The 17,965-nt window shown below is 39.2% G+C and overlaps 2 protein-coding genes across 2 annotated transcripts; one reads left to right on the forward strand and one right to left on the reverse strand.

The window, feature by feature from the left end:
* Positions 1 to 1,727: 1,727 nt before the first annotated feature.
* On the reverse strand, positions 1,728 to 6,639 carry LOC100371649 (PHD finger-like domain-containing protein 5A). Its single transcript, XM_002741035.4, has 3 exons — positions 6,509 to 6,639; positions 4,206 to 4,396; positions 1,728 to 2,177 (listed from the first exon to the last, which is right to left on the reverse strand). The coding sequence occupies exons 1-3, from the start codon at positions 6,558 to 6,560 to the stop codon at positions 2,088 to 2,090; spliced, it is 333 nt and encodes a 110-aa protein (XP_002741081.1). The 5' UTR covers positions 6,561 to 6,639; the 3' UTR covers positions 1,728 to 2,087.
* Positions 6,640 to 9,592: 2,953 nt separating this feature from the next.
* Positions 9,593 to 15,127, forward strand: LOC146739379 (uncharacterized). Its single transcript, XM_085502742.1, has 2 exons — positions 9,593 to 10,850; positions 11,070 to 15,127. The coding sequence occupies exons 1-2, from the start codon at positions 9,593 to 9,595 to the stop codon at positions 15,125 to 15,127; spliced, it is 5,316 nt and encodes a 1,771-aa protein (XP_085358868.1).
* The last annotated feature ends 2,838 nt before the right edge of the window (positions 15,128 to 17,965 follow it).

Here is a 17,965-nt window from a genome sequence, read left to right on the forward strand (position 1 = left end):
GTACCAAATTTGAATGAAATCCGTCCATGCATAACTGAGATCCGGGTCCGGAATGGTGAAAATGTGCGATTTCAATGCATTTTCGGCCTTAAAGCGGCCGCCATTTGGCTATCGTTAATGAGATCATGAAACAAATGCACATACATATTTGTGACATGATGTACCTTGTGTGTGTGAAGTTTGAACTCGATCAATCCAAGCATGTCTCAGATACGGATCCAGAACTGAATTCTTTAAAACAAAATGGCCGCCAGTCGGCCATTTCGAACCCGATCCAAAAAAAAAATGACGTGCATCAAGGTCCTATTATGTTTAATGTATGTACCAAATTTGAACAAAATCCGTCCATGCATAACTGAGATCCGGGTCCGGAATGGTGAAAATGTGCGATTTTGATGCATTTTCGGCCTTAAAATGGCCGCTATTCGGCTATCGTTAATCGGATCATGAAAAAAATGCATGTGCATATGTCCCATATAATGTGTGATGTATGAGTGAAGTTTGAACTCAATCGGTCCATGCATGTTCGAGATACAGGTGATCACGGACGCACGGACGCACGGAAGCACGGACGCACGGACGCACACAGGGCAAAACATAAGTCCCCGTTTTCGGACTGCGTCCGAACGGGGACTAATAATGTATTTTAAATGTGTTCACTCTTAAATATTGTTTAAAAAGTGCAAATACATCCTCTAAATCAAGGTTTGAAGACATCAAACTCTTTGGTGCTTGATAAAAACCTAGAATTTATGCAGCGTTCCACTCGCTCTACATTCCATAAATGCCTAGTTAGAATGCTAGTTTTATCATTACCCATCCAGACACACTATGGAATGTAATAAGCATCTTATGAAATAATATACTGTATGCTCATTGGCGAGTTTAGATGTTACACAAATGATTACAGATGTGCTCTTATATTACGGTAAATATTGTAATCTGCACACCTTGAATTTTCTATTGAAATTGATATTCTAGGTCTATTTGCTCCTATATTTTTTCTGGGACATAAAACAGACCTTCAACTTTCCATCTACTAGTATTAAATTAAATTCCAAACTTGTTTTTTTTTTTCCTTTCCAAAACTTGTTGCTGGATACAGCTTATCTATGATAACACAATATGGATAAAGTACTTATTAATGAAAAGATGTTTATTCAGGAATTAAAAAAAAAATTGTTTGGAAAACAAGATTAATCTATGAAAATGTACACGTTTACAGATAAATCTGTTGGTGACTTGAAAAAAACAAAGAGACAAGAAGTAAGGACTAAATGTTTGTCATGAATACAGAAAACTGGACTAATGGAAAAAAGTAATATTCAAATGTTACAAATATAGTAATATGCAAATTAATGTTTCTTATGTAATTACAGTAATATGCAAATTAACAGATGTTACTCATCCACGTACAGTAATATGCAAATTACATCAGGCATTACTCATCCAAGTACAGTAATATGCAAATGAATTCAGCTGTTACTCCTCCCAGTACAGTAATATGCAAATTCCTAAAAATATTTATGTTATCACCGTAATATGCAAATTACATCAGACATCACTCATCCAAGTACAGTAATATGCAAATGAATTCAGCTGTTACTCCTCCCAGTACAGTAATATGCAAATTCCTAAAAAATTTTTTGTTATTACCGTAATATGCAAATTACATCAGACATTACTCATCTAAGTACAGTAATATGCGAATGAATTCAGACACTTACCATCCCATTACAGTAATATGCAAATTATCTAGACGTTACTCATCTAATTACAGTAATATGCAAATTATTTCAGACATTACTTTTCAAAAATACAGTAATTTGTAAATTGAATACATATATCCATTTACAGTATGGTAATATACAAATAAACTCAACAAGTGTACACTACTGAAGTCATCCTGGGTGTTGTATTTTACCAAGTGGGCTTAGTAAAACGATGAATATATTGGAAACGTCACAGCTGGACCAAGTCGTCACGATGTATACAGATGTCACATTGCTGATGCGTGCTTAGTTCACAGCAATAACAAAACAAGAATATCAGTCCATGGAATAAAAGTGTGAAGTCAGTTATGTATATCATCTTTTTTTAAATCCATACTTCTTTCTTTCGTAGAACAGATCTGTTTTGGCACTGCCGAGGTTTACTATTTTTGGACAGCCATCTCTCTAGAAAAAATAAATAAAATGTTGGAATTTAGTTAAATGGTTTCATGTTCAGATTTTTTGAAGCACTTTTCGAGGGATGTATTGTTTATTGAATAATATAGAACCACTGCTTATCCAAATGCAACTGCTGGTCTGTATTAAAAATATATAGTGCAACATCAGATTTTTTTATAACATAAGATATGAATATGTATGTATGATTTATTCCATTTAACAGCATAAAAATCTACAAATATAAACTTGTATTATATACAGTTTAAAAATAGCAAGATAAAATATATTTGGTCTCCATGTTGAACATATAGGGTTTATGATTTGTGGTCAAAATACTAGACACGTATTTTCACTGCAAGATATGTTTGCGCTTATAGGATCTTATGGCATTTGTTAATTTGCTTTGTTTTACTACCACACTGATCCTACTCCGCTACAGTGATCAGGGGTTCCCTTGTTTAAGAAAATCCCTGGTCATTATCCTGACTGCCATTTACATATTTTAAATCAAATTGCTGAAAACAATCTTAAAGCAATAACAGTTTTGTAAGTCAATAATTTTTACATTGTGTGAATGTGTAGGTTTATTCATCACCATATAATTGATATAATTATGCAAATGAGTATATAAATGAGTATTGTCATCACTATAGTGGTTTGAATTTCTGGGGAGAATACTGAGATTTAGCATATGATAATGTACTTCAGACAAAGTATATATTTTTTTGTTTTGTAGATTATGAAAGATTCTTGAAAACAAGAAGGACTTTATAATTTAGACTTTACTGTGAATGTTCATTTTCATAGTAATTATAGATTTACATGCAATCTGACTATTTTGAGTACCGGTACATTTACTTGGTTTCAAATTCACAGAACTTGCATGCATGTGTATATGTGTGATATAACTTGATTCGTCAGAGATATGGCACTGGAACAGCATTCGTTAAATGCCACCAGTCGGCCATTTTGTATCTGATTTAAAAAAACAACGATGTGCAAGGTCCCTTAGTGCTGAACACCAAGTTTGAAAGAAATCCATCGCTACACGTCAGCTATCTGGTTCTGAAATTGCAGAAATGCTGGATTTTGATGAATAAGCATAAAAATGCACACCATTCAGCCATCTAGAATTGAATCGTGAAACGAATGCACATGCATATGTTCCTACCCCTAGAATTGAATACAGTTATTTTTTGTTGGTTATTTTTTGTCAAGAAAATAAAATGTTATGAGAATGTATAAATGCCGATAGCAAGAGACTGCAATAAACAAGAGATTGTATACAAGTCTATTCCTCCCAAAGATCTATGAAGTTTTAATTTCATTGACTCAGGCATGTCTAAGACACAGCTTAAAGCGCAGACACACATAGAGGTCAACCCATAAGTCCTTGTGTTATGACTGCATCAGAAAATAATTAATTCAATAAACTAAAGCCTCGTTTAGATCAATGAACATAATAATTGATGATATTCTGCAAAAAAACAACATGAATTCAAAGGGGGGAGGTTGGGATAAAAGAACTTCACAAATGCAGGACAACGAAATTTACAGTTATTTTATATCAGTTTTCATTGTCTAGATATTCAACTTTTCATTATGTAGAAGGATAGCACATTGAATTGCCATTTGATAGAGAGATGACCACACTGCCCTGTCATATATTAGTCTAGTCCCAAACATGAACAGGGCTTCAGTGACAAAATGCACTATGTGTATCATCTTGATTCTCCAGCAAAGGATTACAAGTGAAAAATGTAACAAAGACACTGTAGTGATTAATTGGAAGCATTATATTATTTTCTCAGCCTTTCCCTTTAAAGCGAGAGGGTCGTCACCTGCGTACACGCAGGAATTGAGTCCCATGCGACATTAACAACACACGCTAAAAATGCAAAGGCAATGACAATAAAAAAATGACACGCTATGGCCATATGATACATGCGCAGGTGACGACTCCCCCGCTTTAAATAAACTAAAATACTACATGAAGAAAATAAAATATAGCCATGATGGCATGTAATGACTTACATCTTTTTCTTGTATCGTACATTCTTTACAATAGTAAGCATCAGACACGCCAGGTCCGCCACAAATAACACATCTACCTTGATAAGAACCATAGTTACACTCGTCGCATATCCGAACTAAAGTACACGGACGTACGTATGAATCACATATCACACATTTACCATCGCATTTCTCGCATAATCTACCAATAGCTGGTGAAGAAATAGACAAATTAAAGTTGGTTAGTGTGACACACAAGAGTTATAGTGTAAATAAGTGATGCCAAAGGCTCTTCCTGATTAAAACTAGACAAAACAGTTACTCTCATAACCAACACTGATCTTCACAGATTTTAACAACCAATTTAGCAACCAAATAGAAGCAAACTCTCAAATGACAGAGATAGCACACATCGGCTTAAAATATAGAAAAGATTTTAACATATGAATGTTTTTTACTCGAGAGACATGTAGCCTTTTAATGTAATGAACATAATACCCTTCCACTGAGCTCAAACATTTTTAGAAAATTTGTGCCACATTGTGTACCTGTGGTAAAACTCATAGCAAAAGAACACGTAAAACTGATTTTTGTTTTCGATATTAAAAACTAGAATTCAATTACTAGTACAAATCTTAGCAATTTTCATTTTTCCTATACAGCACTTTCCACTATATGTTGTTATGCAAGTTGCATTGTACATTTTAGTTTTGGGGGAAATTTTTCTTGGTGAAGCTTGAAATATGATTGTGTCTCAATACACACACTTTACCAAACTTGACACTTGTCTTCTAACATGGTACCACTGATCATTTAAGGTTCATTTTAGAACAATTCATACATGTATTATTGGGTGGTGGTCGTCAAGCCACATCCAGTCGATATGGAACCCATAATGGCGTATACATACATGTATACAAAATGTATACGTACATAACACATGTAAAATACATTGTTTGTTTACATGAAAATCAAACACATGCTACGTGAAGACCACCGCCCTTTATTAGGAGTTCTGCAACTGTTATTTGAATTATTTGTTGGTAAGAATTAGTAGAAAACATGTACTAAATGTTCAATTCTCAGTGATTATCACTGCAGCTAAGATTGTTTGAATTTCAATTGTCAATGCTTTTGAATAATGTAAAGAATTAAGTATTCCCTGGCTTTTATTTTTTTGAATAAACCCATGTGAATCTGTAAAATAACAGAAGAACTCATTTTTTCTCCGGCAAATTTGAGAAAATAAAGCCCAGTGTATACGCTCAAAATAGTTTTTTGTTTCAAACAACATCAAGTGTGTGATTTTTTTTTTAGGAAAGAAATTTCGGTAAGGGTAGGTGAGATGTACATGTATAATGCATCTTGTTTTCAGCAGGTTTTGAGGTTTGAAACATTGACGTTAAAGAATAATTATTTACCAGACGAATAGTGGATCTCTTTTCCTTTCACTCAAGGGAGAATAGCACTTCCATAGACATAATACCGTAGTATGTATTGCAGAGAAGAGTTTTGCTACTAAGCAATGCACTCAAATTTGTTTTTTTTCGAAACTTCTTTTACAATATACTTTTCGTCACCAAAAAACTTTAAAAAAAAACTGCATATTACATTAAATATACTGGGATTTTTTTTATCAAGGGAAAAATTTGTTTTTTTGATTGATTGTAATGTTTCAACATTTCGTGACGCCTATTATAAAACCAAATTAAGGCCTTCCTCTCTTCTATGACGGCTAAATTAGAGTGACGCCTAAACTAGAGATTTAACGATAATGAAAAATTACTGCCAATGTAATAATAAGCAAATTCATTCTGATGAGGAATCCCCCTCTAATTTGATCTGAAGGGGCGACAACCCCCTCCCCCTCACATGAAAATAGGGTGAGGGTTAGAGTTTGGGTTCGAGATAGGGGTGGGGGTACAAAAAGAACTCTTTCTGTATTCCCAACTGAATTATTACATTTTTTTACACATTCATACACACAGTATTTGCTTATGTTCCAAATAACTGCAGGCGGAGGAATTCGAAATAACCACGAATATCAGCGAATCCCAAAATATTTCTCGCAACATTAGGCATATATATGTCATCAAATTATGTTTCAAGACCTCAAGTTATTTTTATGAATGACCTCCGAGCGTAGTACGAACCTAAAGCTGAATATACGTTGTATTGTAACTTCTGCCCCAGAGACAAAACACGCGTGTTTAAAATCTTACGGAAATACGTTCATGTCGAATTACTCATAATTGCACCACGGCTCAAAGCATACTAGTATACTGAAAATGTTTTAGATATTTCGCTTGGGTTATCACACTTACCAACACCGGGCTGTTTACGACAAAATATCAAATCAGGATGATGCTTCGCCATTTTGAAAAACGTGTTGTGTACGTAATAGCGCCCTCTCACTGGAAATGTTGAAATATTCTAAAGATAGAGGGCACTTTGGCTGGTTCCCGCCTCAAGTGTCATGGCGTACCAAGCCACAAGAGGCCGGTAACTAGTAATGAATCCGGCATTCTGATTGGTCCGTCACTTTCTCGTTGCTTGTTCTATTTCCCTTGGTTCTGCGTAAACATATCTATAATACTACAATAAAGCCATCCTCATACAAATGTGTAAATCTAAGCAGGCAGTATGCCTGCTTAGATTTACACATTTGAGATGTTTCTGACATTCCTCGCTGTTTCTGTGAAAATTTATAACAAAAGAAACAGTTTTTTATTTTTATTTTTTGCTTGTTCCATTTCCCTTAGTTACCTGACGTCAGCGCTTACGCTCGTGGTCGTTCAGGGGTTTCCTTTTGCTTTCGAAAGTTGGGCGAATAAAAAGAATTGTTTCTTTTGTTATAAATTTGCACAGAACATATCAAATCTGTAAATCTAAGCAGGCAGTATGTATGAGCATGGCTTTATTGTAGCATTACAGACACGTTTACGCAAAACGGAACTTGGAATGTTTTCAAATTACGTCACTCAGTCACGTGCCTTCCGGCCGGAAAACCGGCCCAAATGGAACAATATGGCGATTACTAGTTACCTGCGTCCTACCTACCATTCGCAAAGGACGCCGGGAACCAGCGAAATATGTCTGAGTGCCCTCTTCGCTGGTTCCCGGCGTCCTTTGCGAATGGCAGGTAGGACGCAGGTAACTAGTAATCGCCATATTGTTCCATTTGGGCCGGTTTTCAGGCCGGAAGGAACGCGACTGGGTGACGTAATTTGAAAACATTCCCAGTTCCGTTCTGCGTAAACATGTCTATAATACTACAATAAAGCCATGCTCAAACATACTGCCTGCTTAGATTTACACATTTGAGATGTTTCTGATATTCCTCGCTGTTTCTGTGAAAATTTATAACAAAAGAAACAGTTTTTATTCAATTCACCCAACTTTCGAAAGTAAAAGGAAACCCCTGAACGGCCACGAGCGTAAGCGCTGACGTCAGGTAACTAAGGGAAATGGAACAAGCAACGAGAAAGTGACGGACCAATCAGAATGCCGGATTCATTACTAGTTACCGGCCTCTTGTGGCTTGGTACGCCATGACACTTGAGGCGGGAACCAGCCAATCAGACATATTCGCTGGTTCCCGGCGTCCTTTGCGAATAGTAGTTTATAAATAAATAAACGCTGCTCGGACTGATAAGTATGATATATTGAAGATAATATTTGGTAATCGTAGTCCTAAATAACTATTTTTAATACTACGATTACCAAATATTATCTTCAATATATCGTCCTTTGCGAATGGCAGGTAGGACGCAGGTAACGAGTAATCGCCATATTGTTCCATTTGGGCCGGTTTTCCGGCCGGAAGGAACGCGACTGGGTGACGTAATTTGAAAACATTCCAAGTGCCGTTTTGCGTAAACGTATCTGTAATGCTACAATAAAGCCATGCTCATACATACTGCCTGCTTAGATTTACAGATTTGATATGTTCTGTGCAAATTTATAACAAAAGAAACAATTCTTTTTATTCGCCCAACTTTCGAAAACAAATGGAAACCCCTGAATGGCCACGAGCGCAAGCGCTGACGTCAGGTAAGTGAGGGAAATGGAACAAGCAACGAGAAAGTGATGTACCAATCAGAATGCCAGAACCGTTACTAGTTACCGGCCTCTTGTGGCTTGGTACACCATGATACTTGAGGCGGGAACCAGCCAATCAGACATACAGCCCAATTACCACTTTGCGCCAACGCCAGAGATTCTATAAACTCGTTATTTATCATATAAAACAATAACATTGCCAAGACTGGGTCAGTCTAAAGGGTACTAAATCTAATATGTACTCTGCCGAGATCCCGAGGTCCGACTTAAAGAATGATCTGGTACGCATGTCTGTGAAAGAAAATGCGTTAAAAGAATGTTTTTTTTAAAGAAAAGCACGTTAACGCGCGTTACGCGTTTAGGGTTACCATTTCAGTCAAAATAGACAAAAAATGGTGTCTTTTCCGGTACTGCCAACGGGATAAGGATGGTTATTTTTTAAATGAGAATATTCTTTTTTTTTTTGTATTCAATGATCGCAAAAACGAGGAAAACTTCCGGTCCCCTGGTTAACGACCCTCGACCACGGGCGATCACGGCATACGACCAACCCGTGCTTACACTGAAGAGTTAGAAAGCTCAAATATAGCTAGATCGGGCGCGAGTTCAAGGTGCGTAATCTTCAGCTTTCTAACAGTGAATAAGGTACGAAATTTTGACCTTTTAAAACGTGTTTAGGGTCATTTTGAAAATCCCTTTCACAGACATGGGTTCCAGGTATTTCCCGGGGCCGAGATCGACCTAGAACGACCTTTACATAAAATACCGCACCTGGTAAGCAATTACCGAAGGACTTTGCAACATCACCAGACACTATCCCAGACGATCCAGTGATCGTTGTAGACGCAATAAAGTTACATACACGCACCGTTGTAGACGCAATAAAGTTACATACACGCCTACGTGTGTCGGAGATTCATAATATATATTTGTATTCGTTTTCATATTGCTAATATTATTATTACATGTCATTTCGCTATAGTTAATTCGTTTACCTTTCGCATGAAGGATTCCTCTGAGTAATTCTCGACCAATTAGAATCATTTAATTTCAGCCAATCATTTTACTCTGTATTGTATCTTTTTCTCCCGCGTACTTCATTTTGTATTTCCCGCTTACGTGTTTTCTCTCACGTTCGATACGCACCTATATAAAGGGCTAGTTTCGGAGTTTCGGGGCTCCTTATTCATGTGTTACATGTTTCTATGCCAGTTTATCCAGCAATAAACCATACCGTGTTTTGCATCCACATTGACTGTTTTATTCTGCCATCAAGTTCAACTGAAGCGTATTATTATACCCCACATAATTTGGTGACCTAGACCAGGATATCGCAGCTCAACACGATGTCAGAAGAACAGCCACCACAGAACGCCGCTGCTGATGCCCAAGCAGTGGAGACGACAAACGCATTGGCAAAGCTGAAATTGAAGCGAAGGAGTCAACGAGGGCAGCTCACACGACTTTTCAACAAAGCCGAAACCCAGAAGAAGCAAATCGCCGACGCGGAAGGCCGGGAAAATAAGCTTACAGAGATTGAACAACTCGTCGCGCTCCACTCTCTCCTGACCGACCGCTACGCAACGCTCATCATGCTCGAAGAACAAATTCTCGAACTCACTGAAGAAGCACTCTTTGATTCAGTCAGCGAAGAGAGCTCCGAATATACTGACGACGTATTCTGCAAGAATCACGCTCTGAACGTTTTCATTAACAAGATGAAGACAGAAAACGAACCGCTACTTGACACCGCAAGCATCGCGTCCGCCAACTCATCTAGAGGCACCTCATCGACAGGTACATCGTCTACCTCCTCAACAAAGACCGTCTCGCTACCCAAGATCGTCCTACCACAGTTTGAAGGTGACGTACTGGAATGGGCTAGCTTTTATGACATTTTCAGATCTTCGATTCATTATGATGACACTCTCAGCAACGTACAAAAGTTCACCTACCTACGCACCATGCTAAAGGGCGAGGCAGCGCGAACTATTGCTGGACTATCTCTCACTGATGGTAACTACCACCACGCTATTGAACTGCTTTTGGAACGATACGGACGTGACCACCTAGTTACCGAGGCACATATGACTTCGCTCTGGCAATTGCAACAACCCACCAGCGACATCGAAAGTCTGCGTAGATTTTATGACGCGCTGGAAGGACATATCCGTGGTCTACAAACACTCGGAAAACCGGAAAGTTCTTACGGTGACCTCCTCGTTCCGATCATCCGCGACAAACTACCGGCAACCATTCGAAAGCAAATCGCTCGCGAAATCGGGGGAGAAGCTTGGAGTTTACCTAATCTACGTAAAGCACTGCTACGCGAAATAACCGCGATCCAATCCGGGAACCCGCTCGACGAATCGTCAATCAACAATTCACGGTATCAACCGGACATTACTGCTACATTTCATACAAATGTGCGATCTCCAAAACGCGATCCGAAACCGCGTAACGCCAGCGCCAAATGCACCTACTGTAAAGGAACACACTTCACTTCTGCATGTCGCGTAGTAACGGACATAAACAAACGTTGGGAAATAGTCAAACGTGACAAACTTTGTTACAATTGTTTGGGAAGACATCGAGCATCGGAATGTAAATCTAAGTTCAATTGTCGTACATGTAAACGAAGACACCACTCAACACTACACCAAGAAAGCTAACCCGCGACGGACGTTGCAACATCTGATACGAATCCAAATTCACCGGTTCATGTGACATTGACAAAACTCAACGACACCCACAGGAACTCGCCAAATAATACATGTCTGCGTCCCGTACTTCTCAAGACTGCTATTATTCCGATATCTGTAGGTAATAGCCAGCCACTACAAGCTAACGTACTTTTCGACGAAGGGGCAAGCCGTTCATTTATCTCTCGTAAGTTTGCTAACGATTTAAACTTATCTCCTACACGCACTGAACAAGTATTTCTTTCTACATTTGGCGACAATACTGATCACTCACGAGCGTTAGACTTTGCTAGTGTCACAGCACACGATTTGTCGGGACATACTTTGAATATTGACGTACTGTTCATCTCTGAAATATCGACTAAACTGACAAACCACATCACTGAATCTATTCACCACGTTGATTATTTGCGGGGACTAACATTTGCGCATCCAGTCACAGAAGATAAATCATTCTCTAATGATTTACTTATCGGCGCTGACCAGTATTGGAATTACGTCGGGGATAACGTTATCCGCGGCAATGGTCCTACAGCGGTTTCGTCCAAATTCGGATATTTATTATCAGGGCCAGTTGACAAGGGTCAAAGGTCAACGAACGCAGATGTAAACATACTACACGTCTCTACCGAATCGCAACAACTCGACAGCAAACTCCAGCGTCTCTGGGATTTAGAAAGTATCGGTGTGACCGACGACCCCTCCGCAGAAGTACGTATGGATTTTGAAACTTATCGTGACACTCATTTGCAAATTGAAAACAAAAAATACATTGCGAGATTACCATGGTGTGATAACCACACACCGTTGCCTACCAATTACGACGTCACAGTTAGTCGAACGCGCGCCATGCTCAGACGTTTGTCTCCTGAGTTACTCGACGCATACAACTCTATCATCGAACAGCAACTCAACCGCGACTTCATCGAAGAAGTCTACAATGATGACAATACTGTCGGACATTATCTACCCCATCGCTCGGTAGCAAAGGACTCTACTACAACCCCGATTCGCATTGTGTACGATTGCTCTTGCCGCCGAAACGCCAATTCCCCGAGTTTGAACGATTGTCTCCAAACCGGGCCTTCTATGATTAATGATTTGCCAGCCATCTTAATGAGGTTCCGTGCTAACAATATTGCGGTCTGTAGTGATATTGAGAAAGCATTCCTTAACGTGAGACTGCATCCCGATGAACGGAAATTTACCAAATTTCTGTGGCTGACAGACGTGAACAATATCGACAGTCCACTCAAAGTGTATCAATTTAAATCTGTGCTGTTTGGTGTTGTGTGCTCACCTTTTATCCTGAATGCTGTGATCAAAACTCATTTGGATAATAACTGTGATATTAATACTGCCAATCAAATGAAAGACAGCATCTATGTCGATAATGTCATTGATGGAGTCTATTCGGAAGCAGATGCTGTTAAATACTACAGTGAATCTACGAGCCTCATGAATTCTTGTGGATTTAATTTACGTGCTTGGTCATCGAATTCTCCTGATTTGTGTGAACTTGCTACCCGAGATAACAAATATGAGCCCGCCGACGAAGTTTCTGTGCTTGGTATGCGTTGGAAAATTACACCCGACGTGTTGACACATTCTCGTGTTAACAGTCAACCTCAAGTCGCGTCGTTTATTACAAAACGTGACATTGTAAGTTTCACAGCGAGTGTATACGACCCGCTTGGATTAATTTCACCGGTATTGGTACGCGCCAAACTATTTATTCAACTTTTGTGGAAGTTGAAATTGGAGTGGGATGAACCACTAAGTCCTGAACTTTACGAACAATGGATTTTAATTGCTGAGGATTTAACCGCTGCTCGTGATAATCAAATCAACCGGAAATATTTTGACAAGACTTCTCCAGGTGATACCTATCAAATGCACACTTTCGCAGACGCGAGCACTTCCGCGTATGGTGCTGTTGTGTTTCTTCGTCGTCAGCACGAAACGGTTCTTGTCATGTCAAAGACACGAGTCGCCCCTAAATCGGAATTATCTCTGCCGAAATTGGAATTAATGGCTGCACTGATCGCTACAAGACTCGGTAAATTCGTACTGAATGCTTTATCGGACAAATTCAATATAACTGAACATTTCCTGTGGTCCGACAGTCAAGCGACCTTGCATTGGATTAATAGCAGTAAGAAGTTGCCAGTATTTGTTCAAAATAGAGTGCAAGAAATACGCGACTTCACACAAGAATATAAATACTGTCCAACCGTGGACAATCCCGCGGACTTACTAACGAGAGGTATATCAGCTAATGACCTCCGTTCAAACCCCAAATGGAATTATGGGCCGTCATGGTTACCAGATCAACAAATGTGGCCAACATGGGATGTGAACAATGCTACTCAACTACATGTCAACATCACGAAGGAAGATGACGACCTCGTCAACCCGGATACTACTTCGCCAGTCATCAACGCACAAACCGCTCGTCAAGAGACTGATGAAAGTGACAACTCCGGTGTTCAAAGTATTATTGACATTTCCAGGTACAATTCACTCGATAAACTGTTGCGTGTGACCGTCTACGTACTGCGATTTGTTAACCGTATAAAACAAATCACTCGCCAGCCAAACTCGGACAATAACAACGATATAATCACATCAACAGAACTCAAGAACGCTGAACTTCTGTGGACAAGAAATGTCCAATCTGAACATTACGGGGATACTATCCATGCGTTACGCGAACAACGACGCAAGTTCGGACCGCTCATTAGTCAATTGAACTTATTTCTAGACGAGAAGGAAATACTTCACTGTGGAAGTCGTATCCACAACGCACCGCTCGACTATGTGACGAAATACCCGATACTGTTACCATCATACCATGCATATACACGACTAATTGTGATGAAAGCACACGAACTAAATAAACATTCTGGTGTCCAGTCTACAGTGACCCAGATTCGGCAACAACACTGGATACCCAAAATACGCCAGGTTGTACAGAGTATACTGAGAAGTTGTGTGACGTGTCGCAAGGTCGATGGAAAACCGTTTTCCAACCCCGTTCAAGCACCGCTACCATCATATCGCGTAAATATGATGCCCCCATTCGCCGTGTGTGGAGTTGACTTCACTGGAAGTCTCATAACCAAAACACCTGATGGAAAAAGAAATAAAGCCTACGTTTGCTTATTCACTTGTGCAGTGACACGCGCCGTCCATTTGGAAGTTATACCCGACCTGTCAACAAAGACATTTCTACACGCTTTCCGTCGCTTCGCTGCAAGACGTTCACTACCCAGTCGTATGTTGTCCGACAACGCGTCCACTTATATATCCGCCGCGGAAGAAATACGCAATCTACTCGATACTTCAGAAGTTCGCGAATATCTCGCTTCGCATCGCGTCGAGTGGACGTTCATCCCGAAACGAGCTCCATGGTTCGGAGGATTCTGGGAAAGGTTAATCGGCATAACCAAGAACGCCATCAAAAAGGTATTGGGCCGTGCGCTAATCACCTTTGATGAACTTTCTACCATAGTTACCGAAATCGAAGCTACTGTTAATGATCGTCCATTAACATACGTGTCTTCTAGCATCGAAGACAACGTCAGTTTGACACCGTCTCATCTGCTCAACGGCCGGTCATTGACACAGTTACCGTACATAAACATTACCGACGATGAACTTTATGACCCCGATTATGACAGTCATACGAAAGTCAACAAACGATATGAACATTTAGTTCGTCTACACATACAATTCTGGCGTCGATGGCAGACAGAATATCTCACCGCACTACGCGAACGTCACCCTACTACCGGTACAAAGAACAATACTATTAAAGTAGGTGATGTTGTCATAGTACACGACGACATTAATCGCCGAGTAAAGTGGCAACTTGCTATAGTAAACAGTCTAGTTTACGGCAAAGATGGACTTGTCCGGTCAGCTGAGGTGAAAACTTCCAATGGTCATATGTCCCGCCCTATTCATAAATTGTTCCCGCTGGAAATTGTATCGAAGGAATTGACATCATCCAGCGATGACACAACGCAACCCACTGCCACAGATGGTATCACTAACATGCATGATGAAATCAACATCCCTACCAGTGGAAGTACAGATGATATACCATTGCCACAACGCAGATCACATCGTGACGCCGCAGCTGCCGCCAACGTCAGACTCAAAGATTTAATCTGAACTTTAGTGAAAATCGCACTAGATCAGAAGTTTACAAGTTCAATTTGTGTTCCCCTGAACTTGAAAAAATGAACTAATAATTATTAGTGAACTCTTTTATCAATCGTTATTTGTTTATTCTCATATATATATATTATTCCTGAATGTGTACTTTTTCTCAAAGTCGGGAGAATGTCGGAGATTCATAATATATATTTGTATTCGTTTTCATATTGCTAATATTATTATTACATGTCATTTCGCTATAGTTAATTCGTTTACCTTTCGCATGAAGGATTCCTCTGAGTAATTCTCGACCAATTAGAATCATTTAATTTCAGCCAATCATTTTACTCTGTATTGTATCTTTTTCTCCCGCGTACTTCATTTTGTATTTCCCGCTTACGTGTTTTCTCTCACGTTCGATACGCACCTATATAAAGGGCTAGTTTCGGAGTTTCGGGGCTCCTTATTCATGTGTTACATGTTTCTATGCCAGTTTATCCAGCAATAAACCATACCGTGTTTTGCATCCACATTGACTGTTTATTCTGCCATCAAGTTCAACTGAAGCGTATTATTATACCCCACAACGTGACAGTTAATCAAAACAACAAAGCAGTGTATCAGATGGGTTAAACTATTACAACTTGTAAGTGTCCAGTTCAGTTTTATCAAACAATGTTTTATTCATAGTTGATATCGGACACCTTTTCACGAATTCATAAGCTCGTTCATTCAATAAACACTTCCCATTACGGATTGTATACATCATACTATGTAAAATTAGAAAAATGTCCATACACCTCATTATTGTCAGCAGAGACACTGAACATGTAGCGATATATATATCGATTTCACTATTTTCAATAATGAACGGCTTTGTGTATTTTGTGCGTGTGCATACTAATACCATGACCCAGTTACAAGTTCAGTCATAAAAACAATCTTACATGCACAGTGTTGTTATCAATGTTCAAGTTAGTAAACTTGATGGGAAAGTGCCATACAGGTGTTAATAGGTGATTTTCCGTACAATTGCGAGATCTCGCGAGATGCATGAAAGACGCGCGTCGAACGTCTGCCGCAAAAATCGAACGATTTGATTTTGAACTAGAATTTCTTTATTTCGTAGCTTACATTGACCGGCCGATCTTCGACAGAGGAATATTGCTTCCGAATACCCTTACTTAATCGAAATTGCCTATCATCAAATGTGGACAGCACATTATTAAGCATGGAAATGTCCCCGAAATACTTTCGCGTTTGTCGAATCCCACGCGATGTTTGACGCGACTACGACGCTATGACCTTTGTTTGTCCTGTTTTTACGTTCGATTTCACGCATAACGCGTGATTCTCACAGTGAACGGAAAATGGTCTATTGCCTGTGATCTAATAAAAAAAAATCATTTTCTTCATAGCTATTATTCAATTGGCGACTATTCTAATCTATTCTATTTTAATGTTGAACTCCATCTAATATGATTATTTCCAAATACCTTTGCGAATTTGCGTATAATCTAAACGAGCTCTTCTGAGTCTGATACACACGATTTCACTATTATTTGGACATGCCATGCATACAATACAATATGAAAACTAATATTGAAAAGTAATGTAGATGTCTACTTATATGTAACTAGGTAATATATCACCATTATAATACCCCTTCCCCTCGTTGCTAGATTATATGCTTCTTTCTTTTAAGCTTCTTGATGGCTACCATTGTTTTATTCCTGGTTCAGATCAAATAGAAGATCAACAAGTAGATGCGGGGATCTCCCAAACAACAGGTAGAACGGGAAAAAAAAAACGGTCGCCTCAATTCTGGTACAGTTATTGGCTTGGATCATTTTGTTGACAGATTTGTTTCCATCTGGACTTCTCTTTCTCTGGAAGTGTTTGAAGCATGGACAACAAAGTTCAGTTCATCTGTTCCACCTGTCCATTTACTATGGCATGGTAAGTGGTAGTTCGTGATAACTTCATTCCACTTGTAAACCTTGCACCTGCAAACGTTTGAATAGTTAGTTTTCAAACGCACCACCCTGGTCAGCACCTAGTGTATCCTTGCTGGATATCCAAATCCTAAGATAAAATCATTGATGCTTGGGCGAATCAACTGATCATGAAATCCACAATTAACAAGATGTACTCATAGCCACCAGTGCTCTTTCTAAATGTAGAAAGTCAATGGATACCAATTCAAATGGTCCACTTGTTGTTGCCTACCGGAGCTCTAGTATTGATTGTTTGGTATTTCTATTTGAGAAATGTATTGTCACATATGAGCGTTCTCTGTCCATATTCACTACACGTTCTGTCTCTAGGTGACCCATATCTCCAAGCAGCTTTTTTAACACACGTTCTCCATACATTATAGGTAATACCAGTTGTGATCTTAATGTGGTAGTTCGATGTGATACCCCATTATCATCTACTGTCACGGTGTTATATTCCTGCATCTGTGCCTTTATTTTTGGGATCTCTCCTCTGCGTTGAGCTCTAATCGGTCTTAATCTGCTCTTTTTGTAATCAGCGTAAACAGTCTCCTTGCTGTGTCCTCCTCACTTCATCACCGATTAATGGTGTTATGGTTTGTGCCTGGTTGTCTAGGGTGTCATTTATTAGACATTCGTTGAGAAAAAACAGCATTTACCCAGGCAGTTTCTTCTTCATGGTTGGCATTGATTGACTGACTGTAGCACAAACAACATCTTAGGACACTTCTTCTTCACCACACTCCTGTACATATTGTTCTATGTCAGTCGGTATACGAGGGAGAACATCAGTGTAATTATGAGTTTTGCCTTGTCTGTATCTGATGGTAACGTTGTAATCTACGAGTTCTGCTAC

Source organism: Saccoglossus kowalevskii, chromosome 8, assembly GCF_978046115.1.
Source record: "Saccoglossus kowalevskii chromosome 8, keSacKowa6.1, whole genome shotgun sequence".
NCBI classification, from domain to species: Eukaryota; Metazoa; Hemichordata; class Enteropneusta; family Harrimaniidae; genus Saccoglossus; species Saccoglossus kowalevskii.